The 23,170-nt window shown below is 35.8% G+C and overlaps 1 protein-coding gene across 1 annotated transcript in view; it reads left to right on the top strand.

Moving 5' to 3' along the window:
- CEP162 (centrosomal protein 162) overlaps positions 1-23,170 on the top strand; it is an 81,355-nt gene that overhangs the window by 54,538 nt on the left and 3,647 nt on the right. The window contains exons 19-25 of the mRNA XM_045543963.1: positions 1,890-2,016; positions 3,196-3,359; positions 4,590-4,694; positions 8,130-8,342; positions 9,816-10,468; positions 13,390-13,531; positions 15,257-15,355. Coding sequence (XP_045399919.1) covers positions 1,890-2,016; positions 3,196-3,359; positions 4,590-4,694; positions 8,130-8,342; positions 9,816-10,468; positions 13,390-13,531; positions 15,257-15,355 — 1,503 coding nt within the window. The remainder of the gene's footprint in view (positions 1-1,889; positions 2,017-3,195; positions 3,360-4,589; positions 4,695-8,129; positions 8,343-9,815; positions 10,469-13,389; positions 13,532-15,256; positions 15,356-23,170) is intronic.

Raw genomic sequence — 23,170 nt, 5'->3', positions numbered from 1 at the left:
CTACCTTCCAGAAGCAGAGGCCTCTGAGGTGGAAGTGGGTAGAGAGAAGAGTGGTGGAAGATAAGGTCAGAGAGGCAGGCAGAGACCTCTCTGAATGTCTGCACAGTGACTTACAAGGGAGGAAAAGTACTTGCCAGCTAAAACCCCTGTGGCCCACAGGATTGACACGGGGCATACTAGCTTTCTTGAAGACAGACAGTCTCGATCCCTATATGCAAGGACATATGCAAGCCTATAGTGGACATCCATTAAAGCATTGATTGCATGATTGAACTCAAGATGTTTAAAGTTCCTTTGAATATGAAAATTCTGTACTTCCGTAAAGCAGGCACTGCTGGAGAGAACATTTCTAAATGGATTGAACTAATTGAACAGAAAGTATTTGCAAAAAGATACCTGAGCATTCAAAAACAGGAAGGTCAATAATCTCCTGAAAAAGACATCTACAGAAGATCACACAGATTAAACAATGAAATGTGCAGTTAAATCTGTGATGCAGCTAGAAACCAAGATTATACAATGCTTTATGAATGCACTTGTTTTCTTTGTAAGACTGAATTTTAAATTGTAAAGTAGTATAATACAGAATTTATAAGAATTTGTCATTTTGAAACTTAACTACACCAAGTGTACTGCCATGAGTCCAGCGGTTTCTTCAGCAGTTGTGAGTTCAGTTCAGTGTACATTTATTGAGTACATGCCATGTGCTTAATACCATAAAGTAAACAGAAAGTAATAAATCACAGTCTTGGTCCCCACAGAACTTTCAACCTAATAAAGAGAAGAGAAATGTACACAAATCAGTATCATATGAAACAGAAAGTAATAAATGCTATACACTAGAGGTATAACAGAAGTCTGGGAGCACAGAAGAGGGAATTATCAGGAATAGCTTAGCTTAATTTGAACTGAGCTTTGAAGGATAAGAATGACTTTTGTCAAGCAGAAGAATAGGGCACAGTGCTTCAAGCTATTGAGAGTAGTGTGGAATGTAGGGCATACTGAGAAGTCCTTCACTTTTTTTGGGATGTCCCAAGCATTTTTTATGTATTTATGATACAAGAGTTAGTGAAATTAAATCCTGTTTTCAAATAAATAGGTAATATATTTGGTGGTGATGAGTGCTGTGAAAAGAAAACGAAATAATGTGCCTGGGGACCAGAGTGGGGCTTGCTGTTTTAGTTAGGGTGGTCAGGAATGCCATCCTGGGTTTCATTTGAGCAAAAATCCTGGTGAAGGGAAGGAGCAAGCTACCTGGCTATCTGGGGGCGAGCGCTGCCAGCAGAGGAGACAATACAAACCCCTTGCTACAGTAGGGTGCTAGGGGTATTCAAAGAGCAGCAAAGAGGTCTCTGGCTAAACGGAATGGAGGGGTAAGATTTATAGTAGATGTGGTCAGCCATGAGCAAGGCTGGGTTACATGACACTGAAGGTCATAGTAAGGACTTTGGGTTAACCCTGAGAGAAGCCAACAGAGAGTTTCAGATAGAGGAGTAATATTAACTGACTCTCCACAACAATTCCTCTATTGTGAGGAGAATAGACTGTAAGGGATGAGGATAGAAGAGGCAGACTAATTAGGAGGTTATTGCAGCAATCTAGGCGAGAGAATTAGTGAATCATCAATATGATTAGTATATAGAAGTTAGAACAAAGATTGGAAGGTCTTCAATGCTGTGCCTAGATGATTAGAACTGATTCTAATAACAGGCTATGGGGAGCCATTAATGATTCTGGGGTAGGGCTGGTGTTAGTAAATAACATCAGAGCTAAAATTTAGGAAAAATATTCCACAGCAGTATTTTTTGATAGATTGGGTAAAAGAGAGACTATACCACAATGTATTGTGGTTGGAAATAACTTGCTTTTGCATTTCTTTGAATATCAAGAAAGAAAAAAACAGTTTATTGGAAGACATCAAAAGACTGAAACAAGACAAACAAGCTCTTGAAGTAGACTTGGAAAAAATGAAGAAAGAGAGGGACCAAGCCAAAGATCAGATTGCTTATGCCACAGGTAAAACACTGAGCTGAGACAGCTTAACTTTATACTCATGAATATTAAATTTAAGTAATAGTAATTGAATAATATAGTCAAAATGCTATTTCTTGAAATACAGTGTGACCTTAGAAATATTTTTAATTAGTTATTAAAAGGTGTATATATTGGTTTTAACAGGAATAATTGCAAGATTAAAGAATGTCAAGGATTATTTTGTATTTTGGTTCATTGCATTTTATGTTTAATTGTTCACATGGCTGTCACCCTAGCTAGACTATAACCTTCTTGAGTGCAAGATCTATCTTTTTATCCCTGGGCTTGAAACATTGTTGATTCTTAAGTATTTGTCAAATGAACAAATACCACTGCACTGTGATTTACAGAGAATACAAAGATAAATATGGCATGGTCCCCACCAGGAAAGACAAAGGGGAATAAGATAAGAATGCAGAAAACTTTAATATAGGAAAAAAATTACAAACAAGAGGAGGTAGGGTGCTAAATAAGGTTTTAGGGAAGGGTGGCATGTGAGCTGGGCCTTGCCAGATGGTAAGATTTGAAAGAGAAGGAATGGAAAGAGGCTGCTCCAAGAGTCTCATGACTTAGGATGGCAGAACACAAGGCTAGAAAGGTAGGTGAGAGGAGCCTTTGTGTGCCAAAGTAAGGATCTTTCCTCTAAGTATTATCAGCTTCAGTGTAAGATGTGTGCATTCTTGTCTACTTGTAAAAAAAAATGACATTTGCTTTCCTTATCTGTAAAATAGAATAATAATAGTACCCATTATAAAAGTTTGTTGTGGTAAATAAAATAATACATGGTGATAAGTATTCATGAATGTTTGCCATTGTTACTTTTTAATATAATTATAGCCATTCTTCATTTTTATCATCTCTGGAATTCAACATTTCCCCATGGAAACAATGTTTATAATGAAAGTCAATGGGAAAACAATTGATTTACCAAAAATTTCTGCGTGGCCAGCTTTACTACAAGGTTGAGGATTTGGGTTATGAATGCAGTCTCTCATTTCTTTTGACTAATAGATAAAACTAGACGCTATGTTCTATGTATCAGTTGTTTTATGCCACTTTTTCATAATGCTTTCATTAGATATTGATTTTCATTTAAAATCTTGTAATTTGGTTTATTTCCATATTTTGAAAAATTACAAATTGAGTTCTTTTATCTTATAGGTGAAAAATTATATGAAATAAAAATTTTAGAAGAAACACATAAACAAGAAATCTGTCGTCTACAAAAAAGATTATGGTGGTATGCTGAAAATCAGGAACTTCTGGATAAAGATGCAGTTCGACTTAAAGAAGCAAATGAAGAAATTGAGAAGCTCAAACTTGAAGTAATAGATCATTTCAGAATGTATTTCTGTAGATGAATCCTGTTGTCCTCAATAACAATTCCACATAACCTTGTATCATTGCATCATTACTCTAAACTCTATTAATTAAAATAACTTGTTTTGGTTTTGGTGTGCATTTAGATATATAGTCCATTTGAGATTAGAATGAGAATAAATGCAAGCTCCTTATCACGACCCATCAGGCCCACATGGGATCTTCACCCTGCCTGCTTCTTTAGCCTCATCTAATACCCTCTGAGTCACTCTCCTCCAGCCACACCAGAGCTCCTCTGATTCTTGAACATCCTAAGCGCAATCCACTTGTTCCCTTGGCCTAGAATACTCTGACCTTGGTTCTTCCCATGTCTCCTTCTCGTTCAAGTCTCAGCTCAAATTTCTACTTCTCAGAAAGACCTTCCCTAACTCCCTTATGTAATGTAGCTGCCAATCCTGCCCCTTCTGGCTCTTTGTTCCTATTCCTTCCTTCTGTTTTATTTTCTTCCTAGCACTTGCCACCCTCTGAAGTTATTTACTTATTGATTTACTTTACTTATTAGCTTATCAATGCTCTCCCTCCACTAGAACACAAGCACCCTGAGAGCAGGGACCTAGATTGTCTTGTTTGTCCACCATATCTCCAGCCCTGAGCCAGAACAGGGAAGTGCCTGGAACTTTGGAGGAGCTCAGTCAGTGTTTGCTGAGGAATTAATAAATGAATGAATGAACTAACATTCTGCTTCCTCTTTGTGCTTTTCTGTTATTTTTTTATTTTTAATTTTTTTATTATGTGTACATAATAGTTATATAAATTTATGGGGTACATGTGATGTTTTGATACAGGTATGTAATGTGCAATAATCAAATCAGGATAATTGGGGTATTCATTTATTTGTTACCCCAAGCATTTATCATTTCTTTGTGTTGGGAGCATTTCAGTTCCACTCTCTTAGCTGTTTTTAAATATACAATCACTTATTGTTGACTATCGTCAACCTGTTGTGCTATCAGATATTAGATCTTGTTCATTTTTATCTGACTATATTTTTGCACCCATTAACCATCCCATTTTGTCCCCCACCTCCCCGCTACCCTTCCCAGCCTGCTAACTTGTTCTACTGTCTATCTCCATGAGATCAGTTGTTTTAATTTTTGGCTCCCACATATGAGTGAGAAAATGTGAAGTTTGCTTTATGTTTTAAATATGCTTCTTAACGTGTTGTTTATTGACAGATTGAGAAACTAAAAGCTGAATCTGGGAATCCATCTATTCAGCAGAAGATACGCTTAAAAGATAAAGCAGTTGATGCCAAAAAAATTCAGGACCTGGAGCGACAAGTATGTGTTAAGAATAAATTTTTATTAAGGTATTTTATATACAGCACATTTTTGTTTTCAGAGTTCACACAAGATGTAGTCAACCTGGAAATTCTTGTTTTAAAGGAACATTAATAAAAGTAAAAAAAAACATTTTATGTAATCTACAGCTTTATAAATAATTTTTAGACTAATTTGCCTCATTTATAAGATGGTAGACCTACTAATGAAAGGTCATTTTGTACCTCAGCTCTATTAGACATCTAGGAAAAAGAAAGCAAAATTTTGAAACTCTGGGTATAAAGTTGGGATTTCTCCTCCTGGCCAAAGATAGGTGAGAGAGAAGTATAAGAAGGGAGATCCTGAGTTGGGAACACGTTGATAATGCTTGGGAAATGTTACAAAACACCTCATAAACCGAACATTCAGTCTCCCAAAGAGCTGGCCATCATCTTAAGCTCTTGCATACTTGAATATTTAGAAATATTCATTTTGTGGTCAGTGTGGCTGGGAGACTTTTACTAAAATGATGAAGTGACGCTTATTAGAATAAAGATATTTTCATTGAAATAGTTGTTTTGGGAGGTGGGCTTTTTTTGTTTTGTTTTGTTTTTGGGGGGAGGTGGAATTGTAATTAATTTTTCCTTCTGTTTTTAAAACTTTCTGTAATATAGCATTTATATTCATCTACATACTAAAACAAAATAAAAATTTACATTTCAAAAGGAGCATGATTCTGTAGTCAACTCATGATGCTTAAACATATGGCTATTATTTCATCACAGATCCGAAACTGTGAGGTCATCACTGGGATGAATATTATCTCAGTTTTATGAGAAGAAGGAAAACTAAGCCAAAAAATAACTTTGTTACTTTTAACTTTTACAGGGCCTGTTGTTATATTAAAAGGTATGATTTAGTAGTTTGGTTCAGGGGCCAAGAAAGGAACAGGACAAAGGTGGTTTGAAAAGCCAGAAATATTTTAAAGTGAGTGTAGTCTAGAATTGTTTAGCTTTTCTTCAGTGTTTAAGGTTAAGATTAGCTGATCTAAGAAGGCATCCAGCATTACAAGAGAAAAAAACCCAAAGGAATCACTTTTCCGTTAGATGACTTTAAGAGAAATCATGTAGAACTGAACATATGAAAGTAAAAAATAAAGTATGCTTTCTTAAGGGCAAAATTAAAACTTTAAATGGTGGTCCATATTGACCAGAAATACACCATTTTATAAAAGTAAACCTCCTCTTTTATTGACACTTTTATTAAACATTTATTGGTTTATCATCTTAGATTATATCTTCCTAAAATAGTATTCATCATGTAGTAGTATTTTGTATAGTTGGATTGCTGCATATACATTTTAGATCTTATTTATCCTGTTTCCATGAGCATTTCTATCCTAATGGTTTTAAACCTTAATATATATTTTATAATCAAGGTATGTTACAATATATTCGGAATTGTTTTGGAGCCATATTCTGAAATATATATATCTCTTTCTAAATAGAACATAAGTAAAAAGGAGGCTAATTAGATAAACATTGTAATGAAAATTTCAGATTGCATGCATTTGTTCATGCTTTTTTTATTTAATGGAATATTTCATAGTTTAATTTTCAATTAGAGTTAAAAAAAATTTACTTTCTGTACCAGTCACACTGGTATCATTGACCAAAGCATAATATTAAAAAGGGAAGTTAAAGAAGATAGAAATGAACTCTATTTATTTTCCCCAAAATGTAATATATATTTCAGGATATCAAAATTAGATTGAAAATACTTCTTAAATTTTAAATTAATGCATTAATTAAAAATATGTCAAAACAAATTTTTTTAAATCTTCTTTTTAATATATGTGGTATTGTAAATGTATGCGTATACTTCCATATACTTACAACTAACTCATATACCTAGATTTTTTTTTTTTTTTTTGAGACACAGTCTCACTCTGTTGCCCAGGCTAGAGTGCCATGGAGTCAGCCTAGCTCACAGCAACCTCAAACTCTTGGGCTCAAGCAATCCTACTGCCTCAGCCTCCCGAGTAGCTGGCACTACAGGGATGCGCCACCATGCCTGGCTAATTTTTTCTATATATTTTTAGTTGTCCAGCTAATTTCTTTCTATTTTTAGTAGAGATGGGGGCCTCACTCTTGCTCAGGCTGGTCTCAAACTCCTGATCTCAAGCGATCCTCCCGCCTTGGCCTCTGCCAGTGCTAGGATTATAGGCATGAGCCACGGCACCCAGCCTAGCTAGATTTTTAATACCAGACGAAAATAAGCTTTAAAAATTTTCCAAGTGAAAAAAAATATTAATATTTGTATCTGGATATTTCCCAATTTATGGGTTCATTACTGAATGCCCAAACAGTTTTCACAAATGGAAATATTAATATTTAACTTTGCAAATGATGTGACCCTTAAATACCTAACATGAATAATGTTCAGTCTATAAATAGGATTTTGAGCACCAGCAACCTATTTTGCCTTAGGGAATATAGTTTTTCAGATGAACTTGTAATAAAAGCCAACAATTATCAAGTCACTCTATCTTAGGCACTGACTAAGTACTTACCAAGATAAAAGTCATTTCACCCTGACTTAATTATATCAACCTCTTGTAATTGATACCGTTATCATCTTCATCTTATCCATGAGGCAAAAGAGATATAAATTGAGGAGTTGACACAAGGTCCTAAAGCTGGAGGCATAGTCTAACCTAACATGCTCTTTTAACCACTGCACTAGACAGCTCAGGTGCTGTTTTGTTGCATGCCCGTAGGCTACAAAACTATTTAACAAAGAATTTAGTATTTGTATGTTTTTCAAAGGTATCTTCACCATAATATTTTTTAAAAACCAAGTATACACACATAGGTTTGTGTAATATAATGCTGTAATTCATGTAGATCCTGGTGCATTTCTGTCTTGCAGTAATAGTGTATGTCATTTTTTATAGACCAAATGAAAAGTATTCAGCCTTTTACAAAGACTTCATTAAATGCCATATAATCCTCTTTGCTTCCCAATTGAAAGAAGTCATTTTAAAATGATTAAACTTCATTTGGGGGGGTCTTTTGTGGAGGGTTGGGGTAGAGGTAGAGATTGTTGCAGGCAAGGGCAGATGCTTAGGAAGCTGTATATTTAATCCAAAAATTTTGTATATTCATATACATATAATAGGTAGTCCAAAGATATATTTCAAATGAATGTAAGAGGATTTCTGTAAATTAACCAGGAGTTAATTAGACGTTATACTGTAAAGTTTTTTAATCAGGTAATCTAGGGGTATAAAATTTAAAATTTATTTGAGCTTCTATGCATTTGATTCAGTCTGGAGACATGCTATAAACATTTCTGAAATCTAGACATGGCTAATGTAGCATAATCTAAGTTTATACATTAAGCTGATTTTATGTATGTTTGCAACCTTACATACATTCAAAAATATTTTACTAGGTTAAGGAAATGGAAGGAATTCTAAAAAGAAGATATCCCAATTCTTTACCTGCTTTAATATTGGCTGCATCAGCAGCGGGTGATACAGTGGATAGAAATACAGTGGAATTTATGGAAAAAAGGATAAAAAAGCTAGAAGCTGATCTGGAGGGCAAAGATGAAGAAGCAAAGAAAAGTCTTCGTACCATGGAACAAGAATTTCAGAAAATGAAAGTAAGTGCAAGGTAGCCCGAGCATTGCTTGCCCAGTGAGAACTTCCTGGTACTCCCTGGTACATGAATGACCTCTTTGGGCTCTCTCAGCCCCCCGTATACCTCTCCTTCATGGCATTCACCACAGTTGTAGCCATTTTGATTGGATCATTAGTGGTCTGTCTCTTTCTCTCTTTCCCCATCTAGACTGGGACTCCATGATGGCTGCTTTTACTCACCATTGTATTCCATCATTCAGCAAGGTGCCTGGCACAAAGTAGACACTCAATAAATATTTTAATTAATCCCTAATTCATAGGATATTGGGAGGATTGAGTGTCAAAGTACATATAAAGCCCTAGTACCATGCCTGGAGTATAGCACAACACTCAATATATGCTTATAATTAGTATTCCATTGACCAAATAGAGGCACTCAGGCATGAACTCCAACCCTCTATCCCATTTTTATGAATCTAAATGTACGCACTCCAGTTTGATCCTTTTGGTAGTCCCCTGCCTCTGCTCACTACCTGCCACTTCCTTCTTTCATTTCTGATTCCCACTGCACGCCAAGCATTCAGTTATCTTTGCATATACTCTTCCTACTTCCAAAATACTCCTGCCTCCACTTATTCCCAAATTCACACTCATCCCTCAAGAGCAAACTTAAATGTGCTGTCTCTGTACAGTCTTCCCACCTTCCCTCAGGCCCCTAGACCTTCAGGGTTGCTTCACCTTCTCTGTACCCGCCATGCCATGTTCACAGGCGCATTATCACAGTTATCATAGGACATTGTAACTATTGCGCTGTCGCTCTGCTCACCAGGCTGCAAACTATTAAAAGCAAGAACCGGGTCTCTTTATCTCTGAACCTAACATAGTGACTGGGGAAGTCATAGCTCAATAAATACCCATTGAATGAACACGCAAATGCTACTAGTGCCTCCATTCATAGGAGAAATGATTTATTCATTTACTAAATACTAAATGATATAGTAAAGCTCCAACAGACAAATCCCAAGCCGTTTTACTCTGTGAGAGTAATAAATTGATCTTAGAAGGCTGAAAATGCGCTGTTTCTCAAAGACCCTCAGTAGCCTCAGTTGCTTTACCTGTTTATCCTCAAAAAGTATGTTTGACAGTTGCATAGAGAAAGGTGCATAGTAAGTTTGGATTGTGAGGTTTAAATAAATTTGGGGTTTATAAGAACATGTGTAAGTTAATATTTATGATGCAACATATCAGTTATGAAATCAGATAACATGTATCAAGAATATATAATGTTGTGCTGTTCAGAGAGTCAAAGAGTAGGACTTTAATACATTTGACTCACTCAAGGAACACAGAAGTTTGGAAACATCAGAATGTATGAGTGCCTGAATAGGCAGGTGGGACCCCAAGGTCCTAGGTAGGACCCCAAAGAATACAGGTCTTCATCAACTCATGAAATGTTTACCAGGGGGTTGGCATTACATGGATTCTTTTCTTTTCAGATTCAGTATGAACAGAGACTAGAGGAGCAGGAGCAGCTACTTGCCTGCAAATTGAAGGAAGCACCCCAGAACCAACGTGACAGCTCCTCCAGGGTTAAAACACTAGAGAAGGAACTCAGCGACATTAAGGAAGTCCATCAGATCACTGTAAGAAACCTTGAAGCTGAAATAGATGTTCTTAAACATCAGAATGCTGAATTAGAACTCAAGAAAAACAATAAAGATGCCAAAGATTTTCAGTCTATAGAATTCCAGGTGGAACAGGCACATGCCAAAGCTAAACTGGTAAGACTGAATGAAGAACTGGCTGCAAAAAAGAGAGAAATACAAGACCTTTCAAAAACTGTGGAAAGACTTCAGAAGGAAAGAAGAATGATGCTGTCTAATCAGAACTCTAAGGGCAGAGAGGATATGTCTGCCAAAAGGGCAAAGAAAGATGTTTTGCGCCCAAGTAAAGTAAATGCTAACTCATTCCCTGGAACCCTGGACAGCAAGCTTTACCAACCACATACTTTTACTGATTCTCATATTTCAGAGCTTTTACAAGAAAACTACAGATTGAAAAATGAGCTAGAGGGATTGACTTTGGAGAGGGATCAGCTGAAGATGAAGTCTGAAGCAGCAGTGAACCAATTTGAAAACTCCATGAAAAGGTAAAATGTTACATTATTTATAAATATATGGGGAAATAAAAAGATAAAAATTGAAAAATCATAAGATATATTTCCTCTGGATAATTAGTTTGACCCTGAACTGAATTCAAAAGTGAATTTTAAGAAATTATGTTACATTGCTGAGCATAGATCTGTTTCAGAGTAGGGTCCTCTATTTGCAAGAGGCCCAAATTCTAATGAACCCGAACCTCTAAGTCAAACCAAACCAGGTCCTCAAGTTCACCAGTCTTGGCTTTAAGCTGATTCACTGGGCCCTTCTTGCCAAGGAATGTCATCATTTATAATTGCTGTAGGCAGATTGCTGTTAGAAAACTATTATTAAAACTAGTCCAAGAGGAAAAGGTCTCTTTCAAAAATAAGTCTTCAAACTGACCTTGTGATCACATCCATTCATGCCTGGAGGAACTTTTATACTCATCTCTTTCCTCCTCAGAATCTCCAACTATTATTACTATCCACTGTCTGTTTCCTCTGAGTCTTGACATCCTCAGATCTTTTTCACCTGATCAAACCAAGTTCCAGTCTTCTTTCTGTCTTAGAGTGCCAGTTTTTCACAAGAAACCTCTTCTTTTATTCCTATCTCGCTTCCTCTTAAATATGACTCTCATCATCACCATTTTGAAACCTGGTCTCTTAATAAGGACCCTTCCCAGTCCCGTGGCATTTTCTCCCTCCTCATTTTCCTTGACAATGTTGACCACACTGCATTTCCTGAAATGGTTTCCTCCCTTAACCTCAGTGACGTGGCAGCTCTGACTAAAACTCCTTTTGTTTCTTTTGCTGACTTCTGATTTCTCTTCCTTCTCAGTGTCCAAAAATCTGGCTTTCTACCAGTGTTCATTTTTTGGCTTCCTGTTTATTCGCTGTTCTTTCCTCATTGCTAAACTCATCCATTCTTATAGCTTCTATGCACCATGACTCCTAGGTTTACTTTTAAAGGCTTGTTCTCTTCCCAGAGTTCAGATGTTAAACCTACAACTATTTATTGGGTTGCCTCTCTTGGAATCAGCAATACCTCAAGTTCTCTCTCTTTTTCACCCGTAAACTAGTTTCCCTCCCAAGTTCCCCAGCCCTGTCTATGACCTCATATATTTCAGTTGCCAGGTCCAGCTTTACCTCCTTTATTCCTTGGGTTCACAGCCTGTAGGGTGCTTCCTTATAAATATTTCTCATTTTGCTTTTATCCTTACTATACTAAGTCATTGCAGCCTACCTGGTATACTAGAGTTTTCCCACTCCAATCTACCTTTTGTTTTTACTTCCCCCAATCATCTTGCATAAAAACCATTAATATTCTTTAAATACTCCTGTATCTGAGTCACTCTGCCTTCCACTGACTCCCAACTTCCTTAAATCTCATGACTGCATTTCTCTGCCTGGCATCTCAAGTCCCATCACCATTCTAATACTAGTCTGCATACCTAATCTGCCAAATTTCTTCAGACCTTTTGCTTATTCGTGTTTTAAGTCCTACCTCCTGCACAAAGCATTTCTTGAAGCTTCCCAGGAAAGTGCCTGCTCCTATCCCCGACTCCTACAGAATTTATAGTGTGTACTAAGAAAGCATTAATCATAAAAAGCCTTGTAGGTCCTCGAGAACTGATGTAAGATTTGGCTTCTTCTGTATCCTCACCACAACCTGGTATGGCAGCGGAACAAGCATGGGGGGAAGCATCCAACAAATGCTTAGTGATTAATTGGCAGCCATGGCAGTGATTAGAACTTTGTTTCTTTAGTCCTGAATATGACAGTAGTATGAAGCTATTTGCGGAGAATCACATTTTTTTCCTAGAAATAATTTAAAATTCAAGTTTGTCCTATAATTATATTTTCCAATATATAATTTAAAATTATTGTCAGTCTGTTTCTCAGGTGGCTCTAGGCCTGAGTAGTAAACTTTCCCATTCCAGATTTAGGCTGTTTTTTACTATAATTCCGATATGTCATGGGTGCTTTAGGTTTTTATGCTTTTCCTAGGACCCTAATCACACTGTTTCCATGGAGAAAATTTATATAGTGAAATAAGCAACTGACAAATTTGTGTATTGTTTGGGATCTGCCATATTAATATGTATCAACAGTGATTTATGCAAATATCTTCTTTGAATAAAATCCTGTCGTTTTTGAATAGTCCTTCCAATAAGAGAGAACTATCTATCTGTAGGAAATGTATCAAATCTTTATTCATAACTTTGGCATTTACTAAACTGCCTCTGAATACATAAATTTTATCTCAGAGACAAATGAATAGTCTTTCACACTTAGAATCCAAATTAATTAGTTGGAGATTACTCTTACGTCTTGAGAATTACTGTAAAGATCATTTTATTCTCACAACATGCAACTAGCCCTGGAGTCACATGCATAGATCAAAATAGGGGTGAATGCTGCCTAGACACAAAGCATTGATGGTTCTAAAGGGAGCAGCTGTGATTACTCAGATAAGAATCGGGGCAAAAAAGTCTGAGTTTATCTTAAAAGATAAAATGTCAAGCACTATGCTTTAAATTCAAACAGATATTCTGGAACCTTAGATTCCCTCAGAAAGTGTAGCCATAGGCTGGGGATAGAGTGGAAGACCTGAACCTTGAAGTCCATCTCTGCTGGGCTTGAACCCCAGCTTTACAACTTAGTGATGTGGGACCCTGAATGTATTAATATCACTCTTTTGTCAACTCAGGTTTGCCCATATAAAATTCAGTAAATAATAGCTCATGGATTGGTTGTGAAAACTCATAGGCAATAATGTATAAAGCACGTAACATAATGCAGTTAACATTGATTTCTTCTCTCCATTTGCATCTTTAATGTTGAGGCTTCTTACACTGTTTTTGTGCTAACTCTTAATTAGAGGTTGAAGAGCCACTTTTATATGTGGTTTTCTTTCATTTGCTCTGTAGGGTCAAGGAAGATACTGCAGCTCACATTGCATCCCTCAAAGCATTTCATCAGAGAGAAGTAGAGAGACTCCTTTGCCAAAATGCAGTAGAAAATTCTTCGTCCAAAATAGCTGAACTGAATCGTAAAATAGCAACTCAAGAGGTAGATAACAAATCTGTTTTGATCTTTGATTTTAATGTTTTTTTTTTTTAGGACTTTTAACTGAACATTAATTTGGAAATGTTTTTAACTTTTTCAGGTTGGTGATAGAAATAGGGAATTATTGGCTTGCTTTTTTTTAATAGAAGATACCATTACCATATATTTAACTTTTCCACTTTAAAACTATCCCATGTAAATAAGCATCTTTACAGTTTTTCTCTACACTTCACAAATCTTCCTCTAAATACGTTATAACAGATGATTGAAGTATATGTCTAATATGATTAGGACCTTCGTAGTCATCTCCTTTTTACCCCAAGTCCCAGCTGACAAGTAATTATATCTAGGCATTATTCCTGCCCATTACCTTTCATTCACTGGAAAAATAATGATTTGGATCTATAGACAGGCACTGGGAATAAAATAATGAGCCAAGATACATAGCTCTAGCCCTTAGGAAGCATAGTCTTCTAAGAATTATGGTGGAGAATGCTGACAGCTCATCAGCATTTCCTCAAATAAGTGTCTTCCTTCTTGAATATCTGGACATCTACTATGTGGCCTGTCTCTGTGGTGTTAGTAGGATGAAAAAACAGCATTAAAATAGAACTTTTATCTGCAACTTATTTTCAAATGGTATGTCCAAGAAAAAAAAAGTGCCAAAATGTTAGCAGTTGATGAATGAATGGATGTTTATTGTGCTTGTCATCTTTTCTGTGGGTTTTAATTTTAAAAAAAGCTTGAGGGAAAAACTTCAAGTAATTATCTCACCACCATCTCTCCCACCTATAATTTAATACCATCTTAATTAAAAACAAATCCTTCAATGCTTGAGGTGATAGATACCCCATTTACCCTGATTTGATTATTATGCATTATATGCCTATGTCAAAATATCATATGTAGCCCCTAAATATATAAAGCTATTATATATCCATACTAAATATTTTTTAAAAATCCCTCAGTTGAAGAAGTTTGAATATGTACTATTAGATACTAAGAAATTATTATAAATTTTCTTATGTGTAAAATGGTATTGTGGTTTTGTGAGAAATGCCCTTATAAAGATATGCATATTGAAGTATTTAAGGGGTAAAATATAATGAACTGTAACAATGTCAAATCGCTCAGAAAAATGTTAATACTTTAATGAAAAATATTCAAAGTGCTTTTCAAAAATAACAACTCCTACAGCTTTACAGATAATCTGCCTAGCTTTTTCCCTCATAGGAATAGGGTGTCAGAGGGCAGTTATAAGCATTGTATCAAGTGATTTTTTAATAAGGAATAGTCTAGGAGAGGTGGGGAAAGTAGTGTCATAATGGGTAAATCTTATTTTCCCAGAGTTATAAATGTAATACTGTAAAATTCTGAGTTTAAAACAGTAGATGTGTACAGCATTAGAGATGAATTTTCCCCAGGTTCTCAGTTTCTTGATGGAAGTATCTGCTTATGTATTTCGGTTTCTTTGTCTAAAAATATGAGACCAACATTTCATAATATGAGCTGTTATGAGGCTTGTGTTATATTTAGTCAATAGTTTAATAAAAACTTATCCTACTACTAAAGTACAAAGATAATATTATCTACTTTTTCCCAAATGCTCAGACTTTATAGAGGTTTATCTTAAAAGGAATGTTCCAGTCTTGAGGTGGCTTTCTTATATTTTCCAAATAGTGTTCAAGGAGGAGCTTTACTAACTGGGTACTTCTGACAATTTCCCAGGTACTTATAAAACATTTCCAAAGTCAAGTTAATGAGCTGCAACGTAAACAAGCGTCTCTTGAACTTTCTGAAGTTCGAGAAGAAATCCTACAGAAACAGGTAAAAAATAACCAAAATACTGTGTTAAAATAAGGTTTTCTTAGGCATTTCAATCATATTCATATGTCTGTATAAATTTAACTTAAATGTATATAACCTGAAAGTATCTATCACATGTCATGAAAATATTAGTAACTTGCTTATGTTAAGTCTGCTTTCACCAGATGAAGTTCAAATATTAAGTCATTAAGTTGTTTATATGTTTTATTTGCTGTTGAGATTTTGTGGGCAGTGGGGTAAATGGGATGGAAGATGTTTGGGGTTTTGTTTGGGGGATTTTTTTTATTTTTTGGAGATAATATTTTGAATAGTTTTGTTTGGGGGATTTTTTTTATTTTTTGGAGATAATATTTTGAATAGTTAAGGCCATTTCTGTGTTAAGTACTGTCAGGGAAGAAAAATATTTTCCTAAACCCTTAGGAGTTCTCAGTTGGGTTAAACCCCATAACAAATAAGAGAAAAACAAGTTTATTAACATATGTAGCATACAACACAAGAAAAAATCTCAACACAAAGTAACTCAAAGTGGTACCTTAGAACTTTCTGAGTGGGTAGCTGTGGAGCGATTTGGGTTAGAGGTCACAAGATAAGAGATGGGCAAAAGGAGAGAAAAACACACATGGAACAAGTAGAAAAGAACAAATTTAAAGACATTGTTCCATATCTTTTTGAAACCTTGTCTTAGTCCTGAGAATAAGTTTGTTCTGTTAAATAGTTGTCTCATTTCAGGAGTGGGCTCCCTTCAAAGTTAGGCCTCCATATGGTAATTTAACAAGAGGCATTTCTGTGGAAACAAACGAACAACAAAGGTTAATGGTTACAGTAGTCTATACACTAGTTTCTGAGTCTGGAGGACAGCCAGTCAAGATTTCTAGATGTTGGGCTCAAAGCGTCTTTTGCAGTTTGGCCCAAATTGCAACAGGCACAAAGATTGTCCACACATGAGCTGTTGTGGTGATTCTCTGCAGTTTATATCAAGTCACTCAGCTTCAGGTTGTTAGGGTTTCAGGAAAAGGGCAGTTTGAATTTTTAGTGATTGCAAGCCAGAAGGGTGGGAGAAAAATTGAAAATATGAGTTCGGAGAATTATAGCCAGATATTGGAAGAAACTAGAATAATGTCAGATTACAGATAAATAACAAAACCATAGATAATGAACAGGGCTAGAAATGATATCCACAAAAATGTGTTATAGTTTTCTACTGAGACAGTTTTTTTCTCTACAGTCACTCCCATTTCTATCAAAGATAATCACAATAAGATCAATTTGTTTGCAAAACTAAGTCTAGCCTCATTAAAATTGGCTTGATTATGTACATAAGTGCCCAAGAATAGTGATTGATTATACAGGCCCTTTTGTAAGTCTGCTTTACTGGAACTTTTAATAAGGAATCTCAGATTGGACCTTTAAAAGCCTCTCTAGACTAGGAAGACAAGGCAACAACTCGCCATCAGTTTTTGCCTGCAATACCTATAGATTCAGGTGAATTCCTCTCTTTTCCAAAGGTCCATAAACTTCCTGAGGTTCTTGGCTCGCCAGGCAGAACATTCCTTACTAACCAGGTAGACGAGGTACCAAGCCAGCTTTTTCCCCCAAGAGGCTTTATTGGCCTCATAAAGTTAACATTAGTTTCTTAAATCTGTCTGATCATACCTGATTCTGTGCACATTCTCAAGTATTATATTCTAGTCAAAGCCTTGGTAATATAACCAGTGTTTCCAGTTGTGTCCTGTTACAAAGAGAACAGATGCTTATTGATGTTATGCAAATAACTATATTGGTATGAAAATAAGAATACTCATTAAGTTTCTGGAAGGATAAGTAGTCAGAAGAACATAAATGTTTCAATTCTGTTTACAAAAATATAATTTACCAAATTGCTGTAAGATGTAATATATAGCTTAAAAGAAAAAGTTTCCTTAATAATGAACCAGCAATGTTTCAAATAAAAAGGCCATAAGGATTCTTCAGTTTATTCAGTCCCATGTAATTCTTATTCTGCGTGATGTTGGATTAGCAGTTTTATGAGCCAGTTTCTTCATTACAGTTTTGGAAATTCTTACCCAGCCCAATGATATGATCTTACCAGAAACCTGTACTTGTCAGGAGTTCTTTCCATAAATCTCCTTGAAGATAATACAGTTGCTTGCAAAGCTTTCAGGAAAATACCAGAGCAAAACAATTAACTATCTGTGGAAGACAAAAGACTTAAAAATAGCCATGACTAAACATCTAATAAGAGTTCATTATAATGCTATTGACATGGAAATTTATTTATTTCTATAATAAATAGCATTTGAAGATAACTGGAATTATTACTGATATCATACAAAGACATACCAGATTTCTAAGAATTTTGTACAACTTCTGGAACGTTTAATAACATATCCATACAAATGTACCTCAAATAAGATTAAACATCTTTATTTGACAATGATTCTCATATAATTTAACATATCAAATAAGCCTAATTAGTTAAACATCTTTTTTTGTTTGTTTGTTTAAGGCGAGAGAACAGATTCTTTTGAGATATTCCAGAGGTGCCCTGGAACATCCCAAAGTTAGTTTGAGATGAAAAGAACTTAATTTAGAATTTGATTTTGGGAAATTGTCAAAAAGTTTAAAATATTCAATTAAATAGATTCACAAGTCACTGTGAAATAATAGTTATCTTAAGTGACAAAAGATTCTAAAGGCAAATACAGAAAGTTACATAGTGAGAAGATTTAATTTTCCAAAGTAATCAAAGACCTGATAGACCACATAAAACACAGGAAATCTTTGTTTTCTAAGCAGATTAAAGAAAATTTTTCACAATGTCTTATATCAAGAGCAGACCCAGTGTGCTCCAAGAAAGCTTTGTTGTTTTAACAGAAAACCAGGTTCTAGTTTTGTATTACTGTACTTTTGATATGAAGGCTCATTTTAAAAAACTCTTTAATAAATTTGTGCAATTTTGGCTAGCTTGGGTATCCAAGATAAGCATTCATTCTCTTTCTCTACCAACTTTCAGTCTCCTTTTTCATTTAAAACAACCTGTCATTCAACTTTAATATAGAATTGCTCGTTTTCCTATAACAAAAATACATCCTCTTACCTCACAGCTTTCCTTACCAAAAATCCATCTTATTTTCCTTGTATATTTTGTAGAGTTGTTTCTCTTATCATTTCTAGTAGTTTTAATTATATACATATATTAGAATTTTTAAGCCTTAGTAACCTTAATTCTTTGTGAAAACTACAGACTACCCAATTGTGACCTGTCAATATACCAACATACTGTAGATTAACACCATTTTATAATTTCTAGAAGCATTTTTTATAGTTTAATGTGGCAAGAAGAACATGTGATTAATAGACACAAACATCTTTTGTTTTCCTGTAAAAATTAAGAATCCAAAGTAGATAGACTTACGTTCAACAATTAATTTTCAGTATATTTGGAAATGATCTAAATATTCAGTGAATGTCTATTATTCAACTTAGCAAAACCCTAAGGATGTAAGTTACCAAAGAGATTTCAGAAACTTTTTTTGCAAACATAAACATAAATCATTGAAAATTTCATTTATAAACTTTTATCCCACTAATAGGTACTTAATTCACTTGTTCTTAATTTTTCTTATATTGCCATGAAAATTTCATGAGCCATTAAACAGCCACCATTTCCTATTAATAACTATTTTTTACAGCATGGGTATGTTAGGCAGGTATCACAAAAGCAAGAACCTAAAAGTTAAATATATGTTTTTGTTTTCTTTTACTACTGTGCTTGATATACATAGAATAATGGATACTGCGCTTGTACTTGCACTTTTGATCTTAGGTTGAACTTCTAGTTGTATATCAGTCTTAAACATCTAGTAGAAATAACAAACTTGACTAGTAAACCCAGATAGAATAAAAGTTGTGTGTATGCATTATATTTAATGTTGACAACTCTAAAGACATGCCTGTTTTTATTAAACTAATCTTACATACCAAAGATTTACCTGAGTCACATGAACTTGAAAAGTATTTGGGCTAGTTTCTATACATTTGGGTTTTAGGAATTCTTAATGTATGTAAGTGCTTCTTTTTCTATCGCTTTCACAAATTACTTTTGGCGGTACCATCCAAAGGTAGAAAGTTGTACATAAACAGACAGATGCAAACAGAGATCCTGTAGCAGTCATTTTAAAATTTTAGCCATCAGATAGGTACAATAACATAAAACTAGTTTATAAAAGAACAGTTGTATGCAAATTGTGGTTTTGTCAGAGGGAATAACTTAAGGTTACCTGCTCAGATGGCTGACTTAGCAATATTTGTGGAAAAGGCAAAATTTTTCATTTGCCCTTTGTCAGCAATCCTACGGAGGCTGTGGACTAAATTTTGGGTAAAGCAGTTTGGGGTGCTGGGGTTTTATTTTTTTGTTTTTTTTTTTTTTAAGCCTCTTCTCCTTCCTCCCTTTTTTTCTTTAGTCTCAAATGGTTACAGTTGTTTTAGTTAACTCCTTTTATGTTTGCATTTCAAAGACATGGCAAGATTTACATCTCCAGGGGACTGAAAAAGGATGTAAGTTTTCTCTAAGGAGTTTTAGGACACATTTGCCTATTATGAGAGATCTAGGGTTTTAAGTTTTTCTTTTCCTAAAGTATAGGACAGCTTAAGGAATTTTTTGCAGTGGGAGCCCAAATATGGGAAGGCCTGGAGCTGATGGAGTTTGATTATAGAGCCCTAGGAAGTAGAAGTTGTAAGGTACAGCAAAGGTGGCCTGGCTGTGAGTTCCCTGAGCCTGTGTCCAATTTCTTTCCTGGTTGTCAGCGTTTACAAAAGTAACCTGTATACCCTGGACCTGGAGATCAGGCTGGACTGCTTTTTGTAAATCTTCCTGGGAAAGGGAAGTTAAAATAAGCAGCCAGGCATATAAAGGATTTCCTGGAGAAATTTAAAGAGTTTTAGGACTTAAAAGAATTTGTTCAGATGTTGAGACTGGATTTTGAGGAAGGGGGTTTAAGCCAGGGGCCCAGAGAGCCAAAAGATTTTCTGGAGGGTCAGAGTCAGGAAGTCGGAGGTAAAGAAGACTATAGCTAGGTGAGGAAAAGTTTACAGCAGGTACAGATTTTAACTTTGGTCTTTGTTTTGGGTTGTCTTTTTTTTTTTTTCCATCTTATTAAGGGAATCTCTAAGATTAGCCTTGACACTCTTTTGTGTCCTCTTTTAAGTCTTATCTTACCATAGGTACCAGTAGGACATTTGCTTGGAATAAGAGCACTCTTAAAAAAAAAAATCTTTTTTAGATATAAAAGTCCAAATCTTTGAAGATTTACTCATTTTAATATGACTCTAGACCAATAAGCCTTTTTTCCTTAACGATGGATGCAAAAAGCTTCCTCACAAAGGCTACAAAAGATGATGTCCCCCTCAAGATCCAAAGTTTCCCCCAAAGATGGCCTGTGAAAGCAGAACCCTTCATTGCTATTCAGGCAGTAAGAATAGTGTTTATGAAAATGGCCTTTCAAGTCTCGCACAGAATGTGAAACACCTCCAGTCACAAACCTGCTAATCCGCGACACCAGGCATGTGCTACCAGGATGGACTTACCCAGCACTAACAAAGCAATGAAGTTTGAGATGCCAAAGTCCCCTTATTAAGACAGCTCCCCTGAGAGCTGGCACAGTCAGACAGAGGGAATACTGGTTGTCACTTGGTCCCCACCCTGTTCAACTAGCCACCTTGTGCAGGTTGACACTGGTGCTCTCCAGCTTGTAGAGACTGGAGACTATTCTCACTGGTCCCAAAAGCCAAGTGCTCAGGACATAAGATGAAAGAAGAACCTCATCTTTTTTTTTTCCTTATTGGGCACCCACAGCAAAGTTTGTCTAAACAGACATGTATGGTGAGAACTGAAGTCACCAGTCTGTGAGGCTGGCTGGAACAAGCTTGTAAGACCTATGTCTTTTCTACCCTATGATTCTCCTTCTTATGAAAAATGATGCAAAAGACAAGGGAAAACAATGACTGTCTCTGGGAGGCTAAAGATGAATAACCAGGAAGTACCCAAAACCAAATCTGCAAGTCACAGTTCAAAGAATTTTTACAAATTTTTATCTCCTGCCAATCTGAATTTGGAAACAAAAGGACAAGGAAAAATTTTACCTTCCTCTCTTGACTGGATGCTACAAATGGGTATGTAGGAGAGCTGATTTTGGTAAGAATTCTTACCTTTTACCAGCTTCTATCAGTTTCCCTAGGATCCCATCTTCAGGCTCTGGAGTAAGTGGGATGTCCCAGAAAGTCCCATCTGGGTTGCCAGAATCTGTTGAGAAGGAAAAAAAAATTTTTTTCTCAACTCTCACGAGTTCTTACTTGGGATGGACTGCTGTAACAAAAGACAGATTAATGAGAAAAACAAACAAGTGTATTAACCCATGCTGCACACATCACTCAGGAGAAACCTCAGTGCAAAGTAACTTAAAGCAGTGGCTTAGAACTCTGGCTTACATAGCATCTTCAACAAAGAACACTAAATTTGTAGATAAGTGACACGACTAAGGAAGGCAGTTTCAGGCTTCAAAGGTAGGAAACCGGGTAGGTAAATATATGAGAGGAAACTAATGAGTAAGGTTTGTTTGCACATTGCTCTGGTACCATCTCTGGGCTGATAAAAGTCTAGAGTTTTCTCCAGCAAAGGATAATTTACATCCTGCCTTTGGGTAGGAAACGGGGAAGACAGCTTTTCCTCCATTTGCTGTTTCTTACTGCCTTTAGCTCAAAAATAATTTTCATGTCAAGTTAAGCATATTTTGGGGCAACATATTCCTATTTCCCTCACTACTAATACTATTTAATTTGATTATTAAGAAACAGGGCCAGGTGCAGTGGCTCATGCTTGTAATCCTAGCACTCTGGGAGACTGAAGCAGGAGGATAGCTTGAGGTCAGGAGTTTAAGACTAGCCTAAGCAAGAACAAGACTCCATCTCTACAAAAAAAACAGAAAAATTAGCCAGGCGTGGTAGCCTGCACGCCTGTAGTCCCAGCTACTCAGGAGGCTGAGATGGGAGGATCGCTCGAGCCCAGGAGTTTGAGGTTGCAGTGAGCTATGATGATGCCACTGCACTCTAGCCCAGGCAACAGGGCAAGACCCTGTCTCAAAAAAGAAATGGGTAGTACAACCATGACAGTCATGCTAGATCATCAAAAACAATATCATTACAGGAGGTAGATCTTTCTGGAAACCTACCATTTTTATTATTTCTAGAATCCTTTTGATTCTAGAAAGTGTGAAAAACCAGTACAGCTCACCTTATTTATTTCCCTTCTCCCAGAAATCACAGTCCTGCAGTGCTGTTGCCCAGTGTCCGAAAATAGTTTTTTCATGTTTTGTCTTGTTCTGATTGTTTAAAGAATGAAGGTAAATCCATCCCTTTTGTTCCACATGCTGACAACTGAAAGCACATTATGCATTTTAAAGCGAAGATGAATTCTGTTACCTTTTTTGATTGCTTTCTAAAATAATTTTTTAGAGCCATAAGAAAACTGAGTAATGATTTAGAAGTTTTCAACATGGTTAAAACAAATACCCTCATCATTAGAAAGTAAACCATCTCCCACTTAGCATGTTAATCATGGAAATCTGAAAGGATTTTTCTGTACTCTGCATTTTGTTCTATGCCTTTGTTACCTAAAATGTTTTCAAACCATAGCTCTTTAAAATATCTGCTGCAATGGGGTGAAAATCTTACAGCATCCAGTACATCTTTATTCAGTTGATGCTAACTCAGGCATGTATTCCTCAAGTCTTTTGTTTTTTTAGTACTCTAATGAAGTTA

The sequence above is a fragment of the Lemur catta genome, chromosome 2 (assembly GCF_020740605.2).
Source record: "Lemur catta isolate mLemCat1 chromosome 2, mLemCat1.pri, whole genome shotgun sequence".
NCBI lineage: Eukaryota > Metazoa > Chordata > Mammalia > Primates > Lemuridae > Lemur > Lemur catta.
Note: the sequence above shows the minus strand (reverse complement) of the source record. Positions and strands in the feature narration are given on the sequence as shown.